Source organism: Homarus americanus, unplaced genomic scaffold (genome assembly GCF_018991925.1).
Source record: "Homarus americanus isolate GMGI-L3 unplaced genomic scaffold, GMGI_Hamer_2.0 scaffold6317, whole genome shotgun sequence".
In the NCBI taxonomy this organism is placed as follows: Eukaryota; Metazoa; Arthropoda; class Malacostraca; order Decapoda; family Nephropidae; genus Homarus; species Homarus americanus.
In genome coordinates, this window is record NW_024730668.1 from 14,211,141 (window position 1) to 14,235,603 (window position 24,463).

General features: G+C 42.3%; 1 protein-coding gene across 1 annotated transcript in view; it reads left to right on the top strand.

Annotated features, from left to right (window-relative positions):
* LOC121867092 overlaps window positions 1-3,214 on the top strand; it is a 38,973-nt gene extending 35,759 nt beyond the window's left edge. Inside the window, exons 3-4 of the mRNA XM_042366848.1 lie at window positions 1,768-1,907; window positions 3,152-3,214. Coding sequence (XP_042222782.1) covers window positions 1,768-1,907; window positions 3,152-3,214 — 203 coding nt within the window. The remainder of the gene's footprint in view (window positions 1-1,767; window positions 1,908-3,151) is intronic.
* Window positions 3,215-24,463: the final 21,249 nt, after the last annotated feature.

A 24,463-nucleotide genomic window follows, 5' to 3' on the forward strand; every position in this document is an offset into this window, starting at 1 on the left:
TTCAAGCAACTTCAGTTCCCGGTTAAAGTGAGCTTTTCCATGTCCATTTACAAAAGCCAGGGACAGTCCCTAAAGATGGTTCACCTAAACCTGGTGTTTCCTTGCTTCTCTCATGGACAGTTCTATGTTGGATGCTCCAGAGTGGGAACTGGCAAAAATCTGTACATACTTGCTGCTAATGGCAAAACCAAAAATGTGGTCTACCCTAATGCACTACAGTGAGACAATGTGGAGCCTCCCGGAGGGTGGCGTCCTACCGTGTGTGTTTGTGTGTGTGTGTGTGTGTGTCCGCACGAGAATCTCGGAAACTACTTTACCGATCTGTAGTGATGATGGATGGTGTTATATGTAGTGATAATGGATGGTGTTATATGTAGTGATGATGTATGATGTTATATGTAGTGATGATGGGTGGTGTTATATGTAGTGGTGATGATGGATGATGTTATATATAGAATATGAAAAGTATCCCTCTATTGTCATTGGCAACATGGATAAGAAATGTGAATACTGCGGTGCAAAGAAGTACAAAAGAGAATCTGCTGGACTGTGCTGCTCTCATGGGAAAGTACGACTGCCAAATTTGGCAAAACCACCACAACCTTTGAAGACTCTTATGCTGAAGACTCTCATGCTGGGAACAACACCAGAGTCAAAACACTTCTTGGAAAATATACTGAAGTACAATTCATGCTTCCAGATGACATCCTTTGGAGCTACCAGAGTAGTTCGTGAGCACGGATACATGCCCACATTCAAAGTCCAGGGTCAAGTCTATCACAAAGACTATCCTATCAAGTCTATCCCTCTTACCACTGGAAGATGAGCAGGCTAACTTCCTCCAAATCTACTTCATAGGAGATAATGAAAAACAGACTACTATCAGGTGTGGCAACATTCAAGGTGTCAGACATGACATTGTCCAATCTATCCAAGAAATGCTGCATGAGCGCAACACGTATGTATAGTCATTTAAAAATGCCCTGGAAAACATGCCTTCTGACGAGTACAAAGTCAGGATCAAAGCTGATACTTTAATGCACTACAGTGAGACAATGTGGAGCCTCCCGGAGGGTAGCATCTTACCGTGGCCTAGCGAAAGAGCCGCCCGGAGGGCGGCAATTCCGCTAGTTAAAGATAAAGAAGGCATCCTTCAGCACTGGAAGGAGCACTACCATTCACTGCTCAACCGAAACACCGATGTGGGTGTCCTGACTACCCAGCAGGACCATCAGCATCCAGAGCTGACCCATCTCAGCTATCCTCCACCCTGGATGAGGTAGCTACTGCCACCAAACAGATGAAAAATTACAAAGACTCAGGGCCTAATGGAATCCCAGCAGTGGTACATAAGGCAGGAAGCCCTCTGCTTATCAGCCGTCGGCACTCTCATGGGTAATATATGGGAAAAGTGCAGAGAACAGCGTCGTGACCTGTACATGGCCTTCATCGACCTAACCAAGGCCTTTTATTCGGTCAACAGGGAAGCCCTCTGGCGGACCCTTAGCCGTTTTGGCTGCCCACCAAAATTCATTGTTATTGTGAGGCATCTCCATGATGCCATGAACGACAGTGTCCTGCACAATGGCACCCAGTCTGATTTCTTCCCCATCCAATCGGGGTTAAAACAAGATTGCGTACTGGCACTAACTCTCTTTTCTATTTTCTTTGCTCTCTTCCTTACTTGTGCCAATGTTAATTTAACCGGCGGGGTGGACATCGAGTACCGGGTGAAGGGTCTTTGCAACGTAGGATGACTCCTGGCAGGAAGAAAGGTGTCGGCAGCTTCCATTTCTGACCTTCAGTTTGTAGACGACCTCATCCATGTCACTCATACTGAACGCGACCTAAAGGAGATCATGAACACCTACACAGATGAGTATGGACACTTCAGCCTTAAGGTGAATGTACGTAAGACTCAGATTCTCTTTCAGCCTGCCCCTGGTTTAGCCACACCTTCACCATCCATCCATCTTAACGGTACTACCCTCTCTTATGTTACCCACTTTCAGTATCTCAGCTCCCACCTGTCCACCACTGCGGACATCGATGAATTAATTCAACAACGGATCAGATGTGCATCTCAAGCCTTTGGGAGCATCCCTTTCTTGTCTTGAGCTGTAGGGAGCTGAAATTATCTACAAAGTTGCACGTATATCGAGCAGTGTTCCTGCACACCCTATATGGCAGCGAGACATGGGTGACCTACAGGAGGCACATCAAGGCACTTGAAAACTTTCACCATTGTAGTTTACTTTCCATCCTATGAGTTCGCTATGAAGACAAGAGAACAAATGACAGTATTCTCGCAGACACCAACTGTAGGAGCAGCGAGGCTACCATTATCCATGAATAACTAGGCTGGACTGGCCATGTGACCCGCATGGACGACAGTAGACTGCCAAAGCAGCTACTTTATAGTCACTGAACGAATAGTAAACGTAACGCTGGTGAGCAACTGAAAAGGTATAGGGATAGTCTTAAGACGAACCTGAAAAAGTGCCAAATCGACCTCATCACCTGGGAGTCGATTACCACACACCGTAACACTTTGAGGAGCATCGCACATGACGGTGTCAATACTTTCGAGTTAGCCCAACTGCATATCGAGGCAGACAAGCTCCAACGTCGGAAATATGCTGCCGCAGGTCCTCCCGCACTAGATGTAGCCTTCCACATGTGCAATATCTGTGGACGGCACTGCCAGTCCCGTATCGGCCTCTTTAGTCACCTAAGAACACACAAACGAAGGTGACATCCTTATTAACTCGTTTTATTGTATCATTGTTTGATGATCTTCATACTCGATTCCGAGTGAAAACAAAGTCGTAATAGTAGTAGCGAGCATGTGTGTGTGTGTGTGTGTGTGTGTGTATGTGTGTAAATATATATTTAGAGTACCATATATGCGAGGGGTGATAAAAAAGTTCATTGAATGGTACCGTTACCAAGGAATGAGTGAATAGTGGTTAGACCTGTGGGCAGGACTTACATCATCCATCATTCTAGTTGCTACCAGACACCATTGCAGTATGTACCAATGCGCCATATTATGGTTCTGGATGAGGACCTGTTTGAAGTATCTGGCGCATTTGTAGATTTGTCGCAGTTTGAGTATCATTCATACCTGTATATTAAATTTTACTTTAAGCTTGACAAGATGGCTACAGAAACACACAACATGCTGGTAACATTTATGCAGATGAAGCTGTGAGCAAGAAGACTATGTCCAAGTGGTTTCAATGCTTTCTGGTAAGGAAATGAGTCACTGGACGATGAGACAAGAAGTATAACACAAACTAGCATGAGAATATTTTATAGACCTACTGAACGGTGGCAGGAGTGTCTTAATATCTGGGCAGATGTACAGTATGTCCTAATATCTGGGCAGGTGCATGTTCTAATATCTGGGCATGTGGTAAGAGTGAACTAATGCAAAGTTATATTTAAAGTTAAATCATGTGAAATTAAACAGTAACTTGACCATAAATTTTGTTGTTTAATTTATCTGTTAATAATTTTGTTTTGCATAGGCATTAAATACTTCAATTAACCCTTTGTGTATGTTGATTTAGCTCCCTTAGTATGATGGCTTAACACTTTGTGTATGATGATTTAACCCCTTCTGTATGATGATTTAACCCTTTGTATATGATTATTTAACCCTTTGTGTATGATGATTTACCCCTTATGTATGATGATTGAACTCTCTTAGTATGATGATTTAGCCACTTATGTATGATAATTTAACTCCCTTAGTAAGACGGCTTAACCATTTGTGTATGATGATTTAACCCTTGTGTATTGTGTATTATGTTTGATGATTTAGCCCCTCGAGAATGATGACTCAATACATTTTTCCGCAATTTTAAGTATAATATAAATAAATGTAATTACCCTTTTCAAAATAATTGTAAACACAGTTATGGAAACATAAAAAACTCGATATACACTTTTATTTATTAGAAATTTCAGTACATTTTCTAAGTCTTCAAGACGCACTTATTTTATGTAAACTTAAAGCACACCATTTCAGAATATTCAGTAAAATTTCAGAATATTCAGTACACTTTCTAAATATTCAAGGTACATTTATTTTCAGTATTCCAATATTTACCTCTGAGAATTTGGGCGTCCAAACTTGTACCCTCGTTAGCGTGGTCCCATATGGCGCACACTGAAGTATTATGGCGCGTAATTTGTTGTATGGCGCAGGTCGGTTATGGAGTACAGGGGCCCCACGCCATTATACTACAACACCTCCACTATTTTAGTAGTGGAAGTGATGTATAGCCGACTTATGGTGTGGTGCCTCTCTCTCTCTCCCTCTCTTTCTTTCTCTATCTCTATCTCTCGTCTTTCTTTAATCTCACTCTCTCTTTCTCTCCTTTTCTCATCCCCTTCGTGTTATTAAGTCATCGTGGTGAGTGTTGTAGGAGAGAGAGAGAGAGAGAGAGAGAGAGAGAGAGAGAGAGAGAGAGAGAGAGAGAGAGAGACAGATAGACAGACAGACACACAAACGAAAACAATGTCGAGATAAACAAAAAGGGAGAGAGAAGATATACACACTAAGAAAGAGAAAACGATAGATAATATAAACAAATGTGAAGGACATATAAAGATAGACGACCATAGAAAAAAATATGAACGTAACGAAAGAAAGAGACACAAGACGAAGATATAAGAAACGGTAGAGTAATCCTTCAAGATGTCTCGGTTGATTGACAACAAGTGACTTTCTCCCAAAATGATTCGTTTTCTGTCAAAAAATATCGACCTTAGACGTCTTATCTCATCAGTAAGAGGCCAATTTCTACTTAATAATTCCCTCTCTGAAGATTTTTCTAAGTCACTACTAAAGTAAATCATTCACTTATATCTAGATTGCAAGTGTATGCTTAAGTATACTAATTAAAGTCATTAAAAGTAAACATCTGCATTTAGTAGCATAAGCTGGGAACTTCAAGTCAATTAGTACAGGTATAATTATCAAGACTATACTTCACGAGGAACACTAATTATAGGTAAATTATCAGACCATACTTTTGTGGTATGATTTCTATAATTAGTTTAGTTAAGGTGAGTTTACATGTATAACTCCGACTGAAGTTCATAATTACTTTAATGTGAGCTAATTTGAATGTGACAGTGATTTACATTTTATTAATTTTTTGTTTTATCTTTATAGTAATGTATAGTGTATCTTTATAGATATGTATAAAAATAAGATATTGAGACACACAGACACAAAGACAGACGGAAGAGAAAGACACACAAACAGAGGCAAAATAGAGGACTAGACACAAAGAAACACACACACACACACACACACAGGTGCAGTAGAGCAAAAGAGTGAGAGAGAGACAAAACGACAAGGACAGAAAAGAGAGACAGACATACAGACAGATAGGCAGACAGACAGAAGAGAGAGAGATAGCCCCCTAGGGAACAAAGGTCGCCCCAGTTTCCACAGTCAGCAAACTCCGGGCCAGCAAGACTCAGAAAACACAAATTTATATATATATATATATATATATATATATATATATATATATATATATATATATATATATATATATATATATATATATATATATAAAACAAAGAAGTATGTCTGTGTGTGTGTGTCCGCACGAGAATCTCGGAAACTACTTTACCGATCTGTAGTGATGATGGATGGTGTTATATGTAGTGATAATGGATGGTGTTATATGTAGTGATGATGGATGATGTTATATGTAGTGATGATGGGTGTTATATGTAGTAATGATGAATGATGTTATATGTAGTGATGATGGATGATGTTATATGTAGTGATGATGAATGTTGTTATATGTAGTGATGATGGGTGCTGTTATATATAGTGATGATGGACGGTGTTATATGTAGTGATGATGGATGGTGTTATATGTAGTGATGATGGATGGTGTTATATGTAGTGATGATGGATGATGTTATATGTAGTGACGATGGGTGGTGTTATATGTAGTGATGATTAGACAATAAAATAATAACAGTTTAATGATAAAAAAATATACTTTGCTGTACCGTTGTAGTGAAAAAACATGGTGGAACTTCCATACACCGTTAATGAACTATTGATGGAGGAAGTTTTGGGGACTGAATAGAGAGACAATGTAGAGCCTCCCGGAGGGTGGCATCCTACCGTGGCCTAGCATATGAGCCGCCCGTCTGTTTGTGGGTGGGTTTGTTTGTTTGCGTGTTCGCACAGGAATCTTGGAAACTACTTTACCGATATGTAGTGATGTTTGGTGGTGTTATATGTAGTGATGATGGATGGTGTTATATGTAGTGATGATGGATGGTGTTATATGTAGTGATGATGGATGATGTTATATATAGTGATGATGGGTGGTGCTATATGTAGTGATGATGGATGATGTTATATGTAGTGATGATGGGTGTTGTTATATGTAGTGATGATGGATGGTGTTATATGTAGTGATGGTGGATGATGTTATATGTAGTGATGATGGATGATGTTATATGTGGTGATGATGGATCTCGTTTTATGTAGTGATGATGGATGGTGTTATATGTAGTGATGATGGATGGTGTTGTATGTAGTGATGATTTGACAATAAAATAATAACAGTTTAATGCTAAATAAATATACTTTGCTGTACCGTTGTAGTGGAACTTACATACACCGTTAATGAAATATTGATGGAAGAAGAAGTTTTGGGGAATGAACAGTGAGACAATGTGCAGCTTCCCGGAGGGTGGCGTCCTACCGTGGCCTGTGGGTGGCGTCCTATCGTTGCCTAGTGGATGAGCCTCCCGGAGGGCGGCGATTCTGCTAGTATATATATATATATATATATATATATATATATATATATATATATATATATATATATATATATATATATATATATATATATATATATATATGCAACTAAATCACTGTAGGTGCGCGTGATCCAGGTATATGCTGATAACCACAAGGAAAAAGAAAACACGAAGTTCCCAAGCGCTTTCGTGTAATTCACATCTTCAGGGGTGAGTACAGACTAAGGAGAAATACATAACAAGGCAAATATATATACAATAGAGGAAGGTGAGATCAAGTCCACAATAGTCAGGTTATAAGGTAGTGACCCTATTAATTTTAAAAAAGCACTGCAGCAGTCGGTAGTCAGGTCACAGGGTAAGATGACTCAACCTTCTCACCTGGTTACAAATCTTGTTAATTACGAAATTATCCAGTTTGTATATACCATTACTCAAATTCATGTTGACGGATTCGGTATGTTTAATGAGACTGCATTCTATGATGTTCCTACTGTCAATTGAATTACAAGGTAACCTGACTATTGTGGACTTGATCTCACCTCCTCTACTGTATATATATTTGCCTTGTTATGTATTTCTCCTTAGTCTGTACTCACCCCTGAAGATGTAAATTACACGAAAGCGCTTGGGAACTTCGTGTTTTATTTTTCCTTGTGGTTATCAGCATATATATATATATATATATATATATATATATATATATATATATATATATATATATATATATATATATATATATATATATATATATCCCCGAGTGAGCTGAACTTGTCAATCTCATAAGGTCGTCAAGCCCATATTCCCCCGGGTACTATTCTGGGCCTTACTGCCTGGAGAAACTAAGCACAATATCTGATAATAACTTGATCCTCTATAACTTTATCATATTCGTACGTTAGATTAAGTTTAGGTTAGGTTTGGTTTAGTGAAGTTACTGTAGGTTAGTTTAGGTTAGGTTAGGTTAGGTTAGGGCGTTTCATCATCAGGTGAAATAAACAGGGGTAAATAATCTTCATATATAATCCCTTTCTTGTCAGTCTATCACCCAAATCTGAGGAGCAACATAACGTGGTTAGGGTTGGTGGGTTATTATTATTATTATTTTTTCTGAATGTGTTGATCTCTGAGCATTGGTTGGAGATATCATGACCAAACTTTGTACACAGGTAGTTCTCTCTTTAGGGTTATCGAGGTCATTATTTTGGGGGTATTAGGTCAAAGTCCCACGAGGTTAATGAAGTGTAAAGGTCGAATAAATATTGTGTGGGTCTGGTTCCGTTGGGATGGTGATCTCTCTCTCCCTCTACAGTAGATACCTCAAACTTAAGAGCACAAAACAACCCAGTTTGTTGTGAGTACAGTATTAACAGAATATATAGTGTAATTATCCCGTCATACCACACGGTAACATACATACATAACAATGTAAGCCCCTCAAAATCAAGGATGGCCGGTCCAAGGGTCTCCTAGACGTGAATTTGTTAAGGTGTAGAAGCTGTCGCCAACACAACAACCACACCTTAAGTTAACGAGCTGCATGGCATTGTGTCATCGAATAGTCCGAGAAGACTGGACAGCTCGCCAACTCCACTGGCTAACCATTACACCGGAATATGATCAGCAAGTCGATTAACATCCAGGTTGCCAATTACTGCTGAGTAGACAGAGGCAAATGGCGTAAATAAACTTGCCCATAGTTTCACTCTGCCCGAGGATCGAACTCGTCGAACTCGGGTCCGCTCGCTTGCGAGGTGAGGATGCTGACCATTACACCACACGTCGCCATACATACATACATACATACATATATACATACATAGCATTAATTTTCCTCTCTCCTCCTCCATCAAATCACGTCGACTACCCTCTCACCTCTCCCGCCTCCTCCTCCTCCTCTATCAGACACCAGCGTCAACTCTCTCCTCGTTCATCTATGGGCACCGTAGGGGGAGGTCACATCCGCTCGTCAGAGCGCACCCAACCTTCATAGCGAGTGGACTTGCTACGCGTCGCTCCCTGCTCAGTTCAAATCGCTGACCGTTACGACTGTCTGTCTTGTTTTTCGCGTTGGGTCCGTTCTGACTGCTTTATCATGTAGTTGTACATGGATATCATTATTCTTGTACACTGCGCTTCTTCCCTATCCTATCCTTTCGCCTAGAGTCCCTGCTGTTTGGTAAGACGTGAACCCTGCGGGCAGAGCCTCAAGGGGGGCCCTCAGAGGGCTGCTGAGTCGAGACAGTAAGGGTGGCAACATTTTCTGTTAGGGATTCGACAGTGCTTCATAACCTGTCACTGCTAGGTGTTAGGGCTTGGCTAGGCCCCTGCCAGGGGATTGTCTGTTCACCCTACCCCTAGACCCGTCTTTACTCGCCCAGCAAGAGGACAGAAGGAGCGGCATCCATGGGGTTTAGCTGAGGTGGACAGATTAGGTAGAATTTTCATTCATTCATTCATGTATGTTACTGACCATGGCCAAAGTGAGAGTGAAGATCTCCGGAACCCCGACCCAGGGGTCTCGAATAGGGCTAAAAAGGCTATTGAGCGACCTAAGGGTGAGGATAAATAGACTTGTGGATCTGAGAGATGGTTACATCATCCTCACAGAAACAGATGAAGATGCTGATAAACTATTTAAGTCTAATGCCATGGACAAAATGAAAACCAACGGTTACGAGGTCATTGTCCCACGGGAATACGGCGCCAAACTCACCCTTGTATGTAAGAAGTTAGACAAAGATGTAGTGGAAAATAACGCAGAAGAAATAAGAGATGAAATACAAAAGCAAAACAATGTCAAGGTTGTGGAGGTGTATTCTATGTATGCCCATAATATAATCAAGGTTCGCTTTGCAGACACAACGGATGCAAAAAGAATGAAGGAGAAGGGGCTCTATGCATATGGCACTTCCATCTCATCCCACCAAATAGAATATGAACAAATTCAAGATAATACCAGTAGCCAAGATTAAAACAAGTCCAGTAATAGTCGACCAGGAACTATACCCATACGACACTGAAGGCAGGATGCTTGGATTAAAACTAACAAAAAGAGGATATATAACATACTTAAAAGATAAAGAACGACAGGCAAGAATAAGATTATCAAAAATAAAACGCTTTAAGAACCTTAGCATTAATAACAAAAGAAAGATTTATATTGCCCTTGTCAAATCAATTATGGACTACCCACCCATCCCATTGAACACCCTTAGTAAAACGTGCATTAAAAGGTTACAAACAGTACAAAATATAGCCCTCAGATTTATATATAACATAAAATATACAGACCACATCAATAATGAACAGCTACACAAGAGAGCAAACCTCTTAGCAATCAATGTAGATATACACAACAAAGCTGTAAATATTTGGAAAAAAGTGACTGAACTTAACACAGAAACATATCAAAACTGGATAAATAATATAGACAACGAAGAATTCCAAGAACACAGTTGGTTTAAATCAGCCAGGAAGAAAGTAATTGAACCATCTCCTGCCCCAATATACATATAAAACATTAATAGAGAGAATAAAAGATGAGAGTGACCTACCAGCTCCACAAGAACCTGGCAGGCCTCTCCATACAGTGTACCTTTAGACTAACATAACTAATATTTAACATTTAACATTTAACATTTAACATTGAACTAACATCTTAGTTAAAAAAAAAAAAAAAATGTGACTACCCTCCCAGCTACACAAGGACCTGGGCGGGCTCACTAACTCCATCGAAAAAAAAAATAAATAAAAAAATAATAATAATAATGTGATTACCCTCCCAGCTACATCAGCCAGGAAGAAGTAATTGAACCACCTCCTGCCCCAATATACACATTTACACATAAAACATTAATAGAGAAATAAAAGATGAGAGTGACCTACCAGCTCCATTAAGAACCTGGCAGGCCTCTCCATAAAGTGTAACTTTAGAATAACACAACTAACACTTAACTAACACCTCAAAAAAAAAGTGACTACCCTCCCAGTTACACAAGGACCTGGACGGGCTCACTAACTCCAACAATAATAAAAATAATAATAATAAGCAGCATTATATAAATAAACCAATATTAATACAAAGGTCTGACGACCCAAGGGAGCAGAACAAAGATAAAACACCAATAAGAAAGATGAAGCGATCTGGTTGAGCCCAGATTCTTTCTACTCCTACTGTATTTCAGTTTCACCACTTTTCCTTCAACCCCTAATAATCTTCTTTCACCTCATAACTAAAGACTTCGTATCGTATCGTAAGAACTGCCCCATGCAAGTGGTCATATGCTCTGAGTGTTCATCTGATCAGCACTTCTACAAAGACTGCCGCAGCACCTAAAAAAAGTGTGTCGTCTGCGAGGGTGACCACAGGACCTTCTCTGCCACCTGCCTGGTCAGGAAACAGGTACTTCAAGAAACAGAGAAGAAACTGACCGAAATAACCAAACAAAAAGAAACCAGGGAAATTTCTAACACCATAGAAAGGACCACTCAGTCGACGATCATGGCTTACACCCACACCCTAAAAGACGCTCTAAAAGAAACTCAAGCAGACTCCCAAAAGCTCAACAATGTCAGCGAGACCATGGAAGTCCTGCAATCAGAGATAAGAACCATCAAGGACTCAATAAAACAGGCAGTTACTGAGTCACTGGGCGCCATGAGGGACGCAGTGGCCGAGAGCATCAGGAGCGTCTCCTCTCCACAGCTGGACGAGTCCAAAGCCACCACTATATACTTGTCTTACCTGCATGCCCATCACATGAACATGGTTCATCCAGGTTCATTCTCGAAACACCTCAACGAGACACTAACCAGGAACAACATTGCACCTGTTGAAATAAGCGACAAAGTCCCTTCAAAAGAAATCCTTAAGGCAGTAACCCACTCAACGACTTATCGACGACCTCAACCCACGCCAGAAATAGACCATGACCTCCTTGACTTAGGCAAAAGTCAGTATAACCGCAATCCCGACGTGGCCAGTCAGTCCCCCTGGGCTCACAGCTCCAACGACACCGTAAATGCCCGCGATCCCATTACATGCACTCCCAGCGACGACAGTAACCATCGGACTGCAACCACAGTCAATGGTTGCGACCAGATGATGACGACTCACCCCACAGAGGAACAAGACCCTCGAGCTGCAGCGTCAGTTGATTACTACGACATGAAGGCCCAGGACCTGAACACCTTCCTGTACACGGGTGACGAGAAGTTCGAGGGCCCGCCATTGACTGACAAGCAGATGTCCGAAGGTTCTGCTAAGAAGTTCCGTCCCCCAAGAAATGGCAGAAGCCGAGCAAACACTCCAAGCGACGCCCCAAGCTACAGTTTCCGAAATGGCAGTCGTTAGCAGGATGAAAATTGTCCAACATAATGTTCTACACTGGTCCCTTAATAGACGTAACGAACTGTCTAACTTATACTATCAATTAGACCCAGACATCATTCTGTTAAACAGTACGGGCATAAAGGACGAAAGTAAGCTGAAAATTTTTGGCTACACTGTATACCAGAGGAACATGACGGGTGAGCAGAACGATGGTGTCACTGTGGCCATCAGGTCACGGCTGAGTCACAGAGTGTTGCCAGACTTCGAGGATTTTGTTCTGGTAGTGCAGGTGGAGACAACTAGGGGACCTGTTATCAAATGCACAATGTACCTACCTCCCAGACGTCTTTACTTACCCGAACAAGACCTAAACCAGTTGCTACGCCACAGAAAACCAACATACATCATAGGGGACTTAAATGCGCTTACTAGGACACGGTAATGAGAACAACGTCGGTGTGGCGCTGTATGACAACATCAGAAGGGGAAAACTGCAACACCTCGGGCCAAATTTCCCGATATTGATCAGACGTGCCAGTGCCACAACACCCGACATAATCCTCTCTAACAACGAGGCCGTCCTGAACAGGCACGTTACCGCTGGACTCATCAGTACCAGCGATCACCTGCCAGTCGTCGTGACGCTCTCATCCAACCCCATTATGATCCCCGCCAACATCAGGTCAAACCTCAAACGGGCAGACTGGGACTCCTTCAAGGAGTCTCTCAGTCTCAAGCAGGGGAGAAACCTGGAAGAAGCCAGCCCCAATGACATCGACGACGCGGTCGAACAATGGTATAAGGATGTGAAGACGGAGATGGACAACAACATCCCGACCACCAGTTACAGGACCATTCCCCATTCTCACACTAGTCACCAGCTGTGGCAGCTCAGTGTCCAGTACGCTCACGTGAGACAGCTAGCCAGTATCCGCGGGTGGACGCAGGAGCTGAGAGATCGGTACCGAGAGCTACAGACGGACATCCAGCACGAGAGCAAACGTCTACATGAACAAAAGTGGGCCGCCTTGGTGTGGGAGGCAGCCAACAATTACCGCGATTCTGCTGCATTCTGGAAAGGGATCAAGCGACTGATGGGTTCCACCTCTAGCACGGTCCCTTACCTGCTCGACCAAAACAACGTAAAAATATTCGAGGAAAAAAAACAAGAACATCGGCGATATTTACGAAAGATCTTTACCATTAGTGAACAGGAGAACGAGGGCTTCGACAGGGAGTTTGAGGAGGACATTTTAGGTCAGTTGCAGGACCATCAGCACCTGCTCCAGCCGCTCCCACGGACTGACTTCACTAGACTGGTGGACGGAAGCTACCTGACGGAGCGCATAGTTCCTGCAGATGTGTCAGCCGTCATAAAAGGGTTTAAAAATAAATCACCTGGTCAAAGTCACATTAACAAGAAGATCCTGGCTCAACTCCCCGACAACATGATAGAGAGGCTTGCTCATATATGCAACGCCTGCCTCGCCTCTGGACACTTCCCTAAGATGTTCAAAATCGCCGTTATTCGCCTCATACCAAAAGCAGGGAAGCCTCCAAACAAAGTCGAAAACTTTCGACCAATATCGCTGCTAGAGGTACCTGCCAAAATCTTCGAAAAAATAGTCATAGGACGAAGACATGCATAATCCCCGCCAGTTCGGCTTCCGTCAGTACAAAGGCACATCCACCGCCATAGCTCAGGCCTACGAGCAGATCGCCAATGCCATGACTGGCCGCCTGCAGTGCAATATAGTACTGAAGGACGTCAGCAAGGCGTTTGACAAAGTTTGGCACGCAGGGCTGCAGTATAAGATCATACAACTGGGGCTACCCGAAAATCTGACGCGCCTGCTGTGCAACTTCATTATGGACCGCAGAGCCAAAATCAAGATGCAAGAACATTTTGGAGAAGAATTCTCACTATCCAGCGGCGTGCCTCAGGGCTCTTGTCTCTCACCAACCCTTTACACACGCTACACGGCTGACCTGCCACCCCCAATCGTCGGCAGCGAGTACGTCATTGTCATGGGTTGCGTTAGGCTTACCCACGCAACCAACTCCAAAGTTTGTTTTACCAGAGATAAGACGCCCGGCGAGGCATAACTGGGACATGTATTTTTCCATTAGTGTATGTTAGCCAGCCTTTAGGGGGGTGGGCAGTGAAACAGTGTTGTACTGTTCATCGCTTCACACCCAAAAACCTCATTTTAAGTAGTATCCCCTGAGCCATGGGTTAGTGAAGAAGTCGTCTTGACTCTCTCCCTCCTGAAAGGGAGCGGGGCACCACACCACACAGAGTCCTCCACCGCACTCCGTCCTGTGAACCGTCGTCGACACGAGACTAAGTGTGTTAACCTAGGTTGTTATCCCCGTGGAAATATCACGTGTGGATGCCTGGTTGCGACAAGAGCAATCCAGGCTGGCCTATCAAACCTACAGTAAATGGTTAATTAATTCACGCTTACAGAGTTCTCCTGCACGACACCCGTCTACTGTGACCGTGATCGACACGAGACTAAGCGTGTTAACCTAGGTTTGTTATCCCCGTGGAAATATCACGTGTGGAAGCCTGGTTGCGACAAAAGCAATCCAGGCTGGTCTATTGCACCTAGATGGTTAATTCAAGTCACGCTTACAGAGTTCTCCTGCACGACACCATGTGTGGTAACCCAAGAGGACTTTTTGTTGCTGTGGCCCGTGGAAAGAAGTTCTTGTGCGGAAGCCTGGTTGCAACAAAAGCAATCCAGGCTGGCAGTAAATGTATCACTTGAAAAATTAAGGCTCTGTTAAGTTATACCCATAGTAGAGTAATCACATGTGTCCCCAAGTTAAAATTCTCTTTTGGAAGATTAATTTTATTACAGCGTGAACGTGAGTGAATCATATATCCATGCAAATTGTAAATCATTGTATGGAAGCTTGACAAATAAATGTAAGTGCAATTATCTGCCCGTATCTGTGATCCTATCTTATTATTACTAAAGGTAATGACTGATTGGTTATGACATAGTATAACCAATAACTTAGATGGATGTTGAAAATTAAATGAATTCATTAAATCATCATTTATCAAGTATAAATCATGGAATGTCGAGTGGTGGAGTGAACTTCTACGTAGATACGCCATAATCTCCTGTAAGTAATCAGTGTGAAGGTATCGGATTCTACGGTAAGAAATAAGAAATACGACATATTATTATCTTATATAATATAATCCACTCCTACTACCACGGATACAACCAAAACCATGACAGTCATGTATGCCGACAATGTAACACAGATCGTCACCTGCCCAGGAAGGTCCACAGCAAGGATGGTGCGACTCACTGCTCGGGCAATAGAGGAGATCTCGGAGTATGAAAATAAATGGAAAATAAAAACAAACAAAACGAAATTTGAGGTCATACCCATAGCCAAATTCAAGCCGGCCCCATTGATGATCGACGACGAAGAGTTGAGTACTCTAAACAAGGCAGGTTGCTCGGCCTCATCATTTCTCGGACGGGCATCATTCCCCACGTGAAGGACAGACTAAATAAAGCCAAAGTCGCCGCAGCCAAATTAAAACGTTTTAAATTGATGCCTGAGAAGATTCAAGTTCACCTGTACAAGGCGCTGGTGAGGCCTGTGTTGGAGTACCCATCTATACCACTCGTCACACTCGGGAAGACTAGACTACAACAACTACAGAGCTTCCAAAACAAGTGTTTGAGGTCAGCCAGTGGCCAAGCACCACCCTACCAGGAGACAGTGGAAACCATCCACCTAAGAAATAAAACAGAGGCCCTCAACTTCAGGTTCCATCGCCTAGGGAAGAAGGTTTGGGACAAGCTCCTGGACGACCCTCACAGCCCAGACCACCTACGCGGGGAAGACATCAACGGAGGGAGACCCCACACCTGGTGGCCCCGGAGTCTGCCCGCACTACAACAACCCAACCCGCGACCCATCTATGTCCGCCACAGTGATCCACCTTAGATTAAAACTTAGATGATATAAATTCACATTTAACAAGTCACAATCAAGTGAGTCCATAACGTAATACAGTATAAGATGTTAATAAACTTGTAATTGTAAAATCAATCTAGTCATTGTCTACTAAAATAACCATTGTGCAACCTCATTCTAAATCCTAGGTTAGCTTAGTTAGCCAACAAACTCTGTAATATGTAAAACAAGGGGTGTCGTCCCCCTCTGTTTAACTCATTAAACTTCTTTTCCAACCTTTCCCACCAAGACTATATGTTGTGACTTCTCTATCCCTCATGTCTGGCTGTGCCTTGAGCCCCAGCATGCCTTCCATCCTTTCCCCACCTTAACCTAAAAAAAAATCCGCTCGTCGTCCTCTATACTGACTTGGCTTCAGTGCTGTGTGAAGCTTGGTACAGGTAATTCATTGTGTGCCTTAGTTATCTCGGTACCTCGACCCTATAAACATAGACTGTATAATTATGTACCAAACCAAACTGTATAGAGGAAAATACAGTGTGACGTGATACAGTGAAGATTTTTTTTTTTAGATTTCCCCGAGGGCTAGTTCATTGAGCACCCCCTTACAACCTGTGCAAGGTGAAGCGCAGAAGCGTTTACAGCGTCCATCTGGGAAGCATGCTAAGCTCATGCTTGCCTTTATGACTCATGCATTAAGGGCGTAAAAGCCTGAAGGGTCATATGTTTTGTCAGCAAGTTACATAAAGTGACAGAATGATGACTGTGTGGGGAAAAGTTCGGTGCATTTCATCTGTTTATAGCAGCGTGGTAGGTCCTATTAATGTCAAGTGTAAGGACTGTTACTAGGAGGAGGGATATCCGGTCAGGAGGAAGAGGTGTTGGTAACGGCTGGGGACCTGTAGGAGGAGGTCATAGGGCAAGTGAGGATGTAGTAAGGGGGTGTGAGAGTCGGTTGGCCACAAAGTTTACAAACAGTGCGGCCAGGCTGAGGGATGCCAATGTACTCCCATAGGTACCTGTACCCTGGTGCAATCTCATGTACATAACCTGTTGAGATCGAGTCAGGATTGATATATTTATAGTGGCGGTTGTCGTCACCGGTTACAGCGTCATAGTGGCGTAGTGTGACGCTACCCCGTTGTTTCAGGTGTGTCCAATTTTCGTCGAATGCTTCTCGTTGTGCGGCGTGTATGCGAGATTTGAGATGATTCAGGGAGAGGGCGAGGGTGGCTTCAATATCTTCTTCTTGTGTCGCTTCTTTGACAAGCCGATCAACAACATCACAGGCAGTTATTCCTATTTTTTTTTTTATTGGGCACCCCCCCATCCTTGTATAAGGTGAAGCGCAGAAGCGTACAGGCCCAACAGGAAGCATGCTAAGTTCATGCTTGCCTTATGTCTCATGAGTTAAAAGCGTAGAAGCCTGAAGAGTCAATGGTTTATGTCTAAGCAAGTTATTGGAAGCTCCAACAACTTCTCCCTGAATACGAATTCGCAACTTTCGATTTACAGCAGGTACCTACTTTGCTACTAGGTGAACAGGGACCAACGGGACTAGGAAGATTGTCCAAACAACTTACGCCGGCCCGGGAATCGAACCCTTGACATCTTGATTTAAGGCAAGAATGGTACCGCTCTACCACCAGTGCCCCAGTTATTCCTATATGTGAAGGGATCCAAATAGACTTGACACGGATGCTATCAGTTTGTTCTAGCCCGGCGACGGCTGGGGTGTGTTGTGCGGCGGGGAGGAGGGAGGTAATTTGAGCCTCGTAGCTCCAGAAGTGCTGTCACTGATTGTGGAGGTTCGGCGTCCAGTGCGACATAGGTCGCCCCTCATGAATGCCCATTTGGATGGCTATGCTTTCAGTGTCAGTGGAGGAGGCCCAGTCTGGAACTAGTTTTCCTGCAGGCCTGGCTCAGGTCCCCAGCTGCTCCAGCGCTGCCAGCGTGGACCATCACAGAAGACGGGGATAGGAGGGTGGAGGTAGTAAGAGAGGAGGCGACATCATTAATCTGCTCAAGGCAGTTAAGTTTGAGCATATACCGCAGTTGGGTGGATTTACGACCAGGGAAGGTGTGGACGACAACATCAACACTCGAGGAAGTCCAGGGCAGTAGAGTAGGATGGGTGTACTCAGGGAGAGGAGAGAGGTCGAGTGTAGAGGTGATAACAGCACCAGAATGAGATCATTTGAGCTTGGCACGCCTCAGAGAGGAGTGTTAAGTCCTATGCTCTTCAATATACTGATGCACAAGCTTATTGCTGACATTCCAGTTCAGTCAAAAGAGGCTGTAATATGCTATGCTGATGATATCTGCATTATGACACAGACCAAGCTCAGGCTCTAAGCCTTGCTGGATGTATTTGCTCAGAGAACTGTGGAATGTGGTCTCACAATATCAGTTGACAAGACGAGGGTCCTCAATCCTTGTCCTTCTCACCCTCTGCCTTTTGACTTTAACATTAACAGCATGCCCTTGGAACTATGTAGCTCTTATAAATATCTTGGAATTCGTGTGAATGATGCAAACTTTGTCGTCAACCTTAAGCCAAACTAATGCAAGGCATTAAACCCTTCAGAACCCTTGTTGGCAAGGGCATATTAACATCACCTACGCTGGTACTTTCTATCTTCACTTCATTCGTTCTGTGATTGACTATCATGCACTCCATCTTGTGACTATTCCACCTAAACAACTCAACAGCCTTGAGGTAGTGCAAAATGAAGCCATGCCCATCATTCTAGGATACCCAAAATCAACCATAATTGTAAACATGAGGAAATAGCTCGGGCTCCCTCCTATGAGAGAATAACTCAACTTAATACCATGTTTTGTGTCAAAGTTTTGAAGAACAATGGTCCTCAAACTACAGCTCAAACTGAGTTGATGTTCTTCTAAGTAATCCTGAATATCTCGCTAACTTTCACAAAAGACGCTCTTTGGGGCGTGGCTTCATGAAAGTGTTGCAGATATCTTGAAACTGAATGTCCCAATCACCCCAGACGAACCCATTAATGCCATTCTTCCTTGACTGAATATATCAGTTCCTATTAATTACACTCCTGTTGGTAGTAAGCAAATGTTAAACACCGATGTGATGAGATGTGTCACAGTAGAAACTATAAACAGACACATAGAGAGTATTAAATCAAGTAAATGTTATGCTTTTACTGATGGTTCTGTGCAGACAAACACAGGTAGAACAGGCTGTGCAATTGTAATATATAAAGAAAAAGAGATGATAGTGTCAAACAAGCAAAGGCTGAACAACTGGGCTTGCAACACAAACTGAACTAACTGGAATCTACTTTGCTACGGACTAACTTATAGAGAGTGTAGGTGGGGTGATAATCTGTGACTCTCAAAGTGCTTTGAAATCAATGAACAGCCCGTCAGGTTCTATGTCTAAAGTTGTATGTGATATTAAAAGAAATGTGATAACTGCCAATGAGAACACCTGTCGTATCAAATTTGTGTGGATTCCGTCCCATGTTGGAATTAGGTATCATGATATGAGAGACTGGCCAATGAGGCATGTAAGAAGAAAATGTTGACCGTGACCTTGGCCTGTCCTATGCTGTACTTAAAACATTCAAGTCAGAATCATGAACTCTGATCTAGAAGAACTGAGAAATGCAGAGAGACTGGCAGTTGTAGCATTAGTAAATATGACAAATTTTTGTGGCAGAGGATACCGGTGTATACAGCATAAGGACAGAACCAGACAATGTGATGTAATCGTAGCCAGAATTAGGCTAGGATACAGACACATCTGGCAAGTTAGTAACGCTGTACCCATACCGGAACCTCAATAAACTTTGCGATAAACCAGCATACACTTGAACACTGTATTATTGAATGTGACACTGTCAAAGACTCAGACCACCTGGCTTATTGTATCATGAACTTTGTAATCACTATATTGAATCAGGGGTGCTGGGGACATTCTTGCTGTTTATCCAAATTTGGTAGCCCACACTGATTAGTCTTCAATTAGAATATGACGTCAATGTATATGAACCACTGTCCTGCAAGAACAGCGACATCAACCCAGATGAATCTGACCTAATATATATATATATATATATATATATATATATATATATATATATATATATATATATATATATATATATATATATATATATATATATATATATATATATATATATATATCTTGATAAAATCACCTGGAGTCTACCAAAACGCAGTTTTTTCTGCTATTCTCTTAAGATGTCTATTGTGACTGAATTTATTGACGATGAATTGAAACACATTCGTTCCATTGCACAGAAACTCGGGTACCCTTCTGTGTTTGTTGATCGTTGTTTTAAGGGCTAAAAATCCTTTCATTCCTCTCAAACCAGGCAAATTCCACCTTAAGAATATTTTGACTCTGCCCTATCGTAATGAATTTGTCCCTAGTTCGGTCCTCAAGCTTCTAAATATTAATGTTGTTTTTAAGTATGACTCAACCATTACCAATATGTTAATAAGAAATAGCCCAAGTTTGTAAATGGAAGTGTTTATTGTATTCCATGTAGCAAATATAATTGTAATTATGTAGGACAGACAGGAAACCCAGCTCAGAATCAAACAACATAAGTATAATATAAGAACAGCATCTGAAAGCAGTGCCTTGTTCGTTCATGTTAGGAATAATAATCATCCCATTGCTTGGGAAAGCTTAGAAGTATTTAAATCAACTTGTGTCACAGAGAAAGACTTCTGTTGAAGTAGCTAGTTTGATTAAGGAATAAAATCAATAAACCTTAGTGATGGTCAGTTCAAAACTGATAATATGTTACATACATTTATTTGTCAGTGGCCAAGGTTAAAAATGCTTTGAAAACCTTTGATCTAGATGTATGATAGTTATTTAGTGGGTCCTTATTTTGACCTGACCTGACTATCACGTCACCCCTTCTCTTAAGCTCCTCTAGTGTGTTGGTGGGATTAGTGGATGACATCATTATGATCTGACCTGTTTTTAAGGTCACCCTGTATATTTAAGCCTCTCTCGTCCATGTCATCCAGTTGCCTCTGAAGATGTCGTGAATAAAGACGAGTAAGGTGCTCCGTTGTTTCCTTTCCGTGTGATTTTATCAAGATTTATCTTATCCACGTTTTCATTGTGGATCTACATGAATATGATCTATTCTTTTTTGTATGAACCTTAGTCCTCCGTGGCAGTGAGAGGTGATACTCCTCAGTGTCAAGACCTGACTGAATTACTCAGAATAGGCAAACTGTACTCCAAGCTTTGTCAATAAATTTTTTAAACTAAAAAAAAAAAATTCAACCCTTTCACCTCTCCCTCCCTCCCAGCTTCCTCCTCCCCCCTCTTCCTGCTCCGCCTCCTCCTCTTTTTTATTATTATTATTTATTGGGCACCCCCCTACATCCTTGTGTAAGGTGAAGTGCAGAAACGTTTACAAATGGAAGCACGCTAAGTCATGCTTTCCTTTATATTCTCTCCTCCTTCTCCTTCTCCTTTCTCCTCTCTCCTCCTCCTACCTCCCATCAGACACCAGCGTCTACCCTCTCACCTCTGACAGCCAAGTAAACAAACTCCATAATTTCGCTATCCAACAAGGTAAACATTCTGAGATATTAACTGCCGTTTGATCTCTAAAAATCCTGGCGCCCGTGAATCTCTACCTGCGAGAACTCTGGTTACCGACAATCGGCTGTATACAAAATGCTGTTTGGGGAAGGAATATATAGTATGTGTGGTGGGTGTTTTACAGCGAGGAAGAAGGGGGAGGAGGAGGAGGAGGGAAGAGAAAAAATATGTTAGGTAGGTGTTTTACAGAGAGGGAGGAGAGAGAAGGGAGAAGGAGAGAATATGTTAGGTAAGTGATTAACAGAGAGGGAGGAACGGATGAACTGGAAGGAGAGATAGATGGAGGGGAGAGAGGGAGGAGGAGAGAGAGAAGAGAATATCAGTGGCTTTCAGAGCAAACATGCGTGGAGCTTGTGAGAGAGTTAGGTAAAGGTTTACTTCCTCAAGAAAAGGTTTAAATCTTTGTTTATTATATTGAGTTTGATCCTTGGAACTTAAGCGCTAAGTCATTAAGAAACTTTAAGAAGTCCAACATTATTTGGTCTCTTTGGGCGTTTGTAAGTTTAAAAGTATCACAAATATCGCCTCGTTAATCTGTCAACTTAATTACGATTTCCATTGGAGATTTAGGACGTTTGAAAATCTGAATCCATCAGGATACCGTCTGAATCGGTCAGTTCAAGTTCAGCTTCTAATGGACTTTGTGAGCCATCGTAAGACTTCCTTCTGCAGGTGTCTCAGGTGAGAGTGAACGCGTGAGTGAGTGAGTGAGGGGGAAGATGAGATGAAGTGAGTGAGTGGGTAGTGTTGTCCGTGGTGGTCCTGGTGGTCTTTGATGGGTCAATGGTGTGTTGACTGAGATGCCCCAGTGCAGAACACACTGGCCTCTGTGGCGCATGCAAGAGGTCCTTTCTGTAACCTCTCGTTTTAGGTAGAGTGGGGTGAGTTGGATATACCACTCGGAGTGTTGATTGGTGGTCTTATATGTTTTGGTGTTTGTTATTTGAGGGGTCTCTCTCTCTCTCTCTGCCTCTCCGTGTATCTCTTGCCATTGCGTAGTGTTAGGTTAGGTTATGATTGGGTATTAAGTCATCAGGTGAAATAAGCAGTGTTGTCTAATGTACATGAAAATCAAAACTTCTTCTTTAACGATAGTTGGACCCGGAAGTAAGCAGCTATTAAGATAGTTTCCGCATCTGATAAAGAGGTGACGGAGAGGGGACGAAAGGTGAGGGGGAGGGAGACAATGGGGGAAGTGAAATTAGGGGGAAGAGATGACTAATGACAGCTTTCAGTTGTTAAATAATATCCACGAAGACACTAATCGTTGTGTTGACTCCGTTATAAACATGTATTGACGTAGCTGGATAATATGACGAGGACGGATCCCCTTCAAGAGGCAGCCAGCGTAAATTTTCCAATAGTCCAGCTCGATGCCTTGACACAGTTGAATGAATCAGTAATGACTTGTACGTTCAGCGAGGTGTATGATGCTGCCGGCTGACTCCTCTCTTCGCTTACATTTTCTGAGGCGGCGTAAATACCAGCGTAGTGTTGTGACATTAGCAGTGAGTGTGTGTGTGTGTGTGTGTGTGTGTCGACCTTTGGCAGTCGTCGATGAAGTCAAAGTCACCATTAAATATGTACACCTCCTGCCATACAGCCTCCACAAGCAGAGGTTATACTATGTATTACTTGTGAGGTGAGGACAAACTGAAGGAGGAAGTGTCTCGTATTTACCATCATCCCTTGTGTACACACCAAGATATTCTTCATCTATGAACACTCCTCGCTTCCCCGTCTACGAGTCATCCTCTCAGAACATTTAATATTTCTTCTAAGAGTCACTTATTGTGGATATGTGAAGTTCTCCTCAACCTGTGCACATAATTAGTAGACACTGTGAACTATGTTGGAAGTTGGTATCACCTGACATTTACCTCATCTCAGTTCCGGGGTTCGCCTCCTTCAGCTTAGCGCGGTCATCCTCCCTGAGTGACAGTCTCATTACCCGGACTGATACAGCTGGCGACCTGCAGCCTAATATTGCCAGCACAAACTGTCTCAATGGGAGGAAAAAAAATGGACTATTTATTTATTGAAGATTTACTATGTTTTACGGTTTATATCTGAGTCTGCCAGGTGTTTGCCCGCTGTTCTCACTAAGTAGATAAGGCCCTGAGTTGAGCGAGGCACAGTGTGTTGTTTACTTGTCTTGGTGAGAGATGTAGGTGTTATAGAGTATAAATCGCATTTCTAACAAAGGTAAAGTCACCTCAAAAAGTCCGTGTCCTTATCCGAATGAATCAGTATCGAAACTATATGAGATGCAACGTCAGCTGTGTTAACATCCTGAACTACATACAGCATTAAGTATTCTTGGTTCTAATGTCCCCTACCTGAGGATGTTCGTTATACACATTTCCTCTGTAATATTCCGTTATGAATGTAATAGTGAAAAATATGGCCAAGAAAACGATTCCTCACTTCCTCTTTCATTGATGTCTCTCTCTCTCTCCAAATGAAGATTGCAGGGTGTTGAAGTTCTCATGGAAGAATGTCATTCTTAATATTTATATATATTATGCTGTTGATCATTATAACAACAGAAATATCAATAGTTTTACATGGGTGCCAACGATATGTGTTATACGTGTATCTAATTTACACAGAATATGTAATGTAACATACGCAAGGCAATTATTTCTAAAGTGAAAGGCGCAATAAAAGTCCCTTATGGACGAGATACAACAGACAAACATTGAAATACGACCTAGGTGACATCTTAT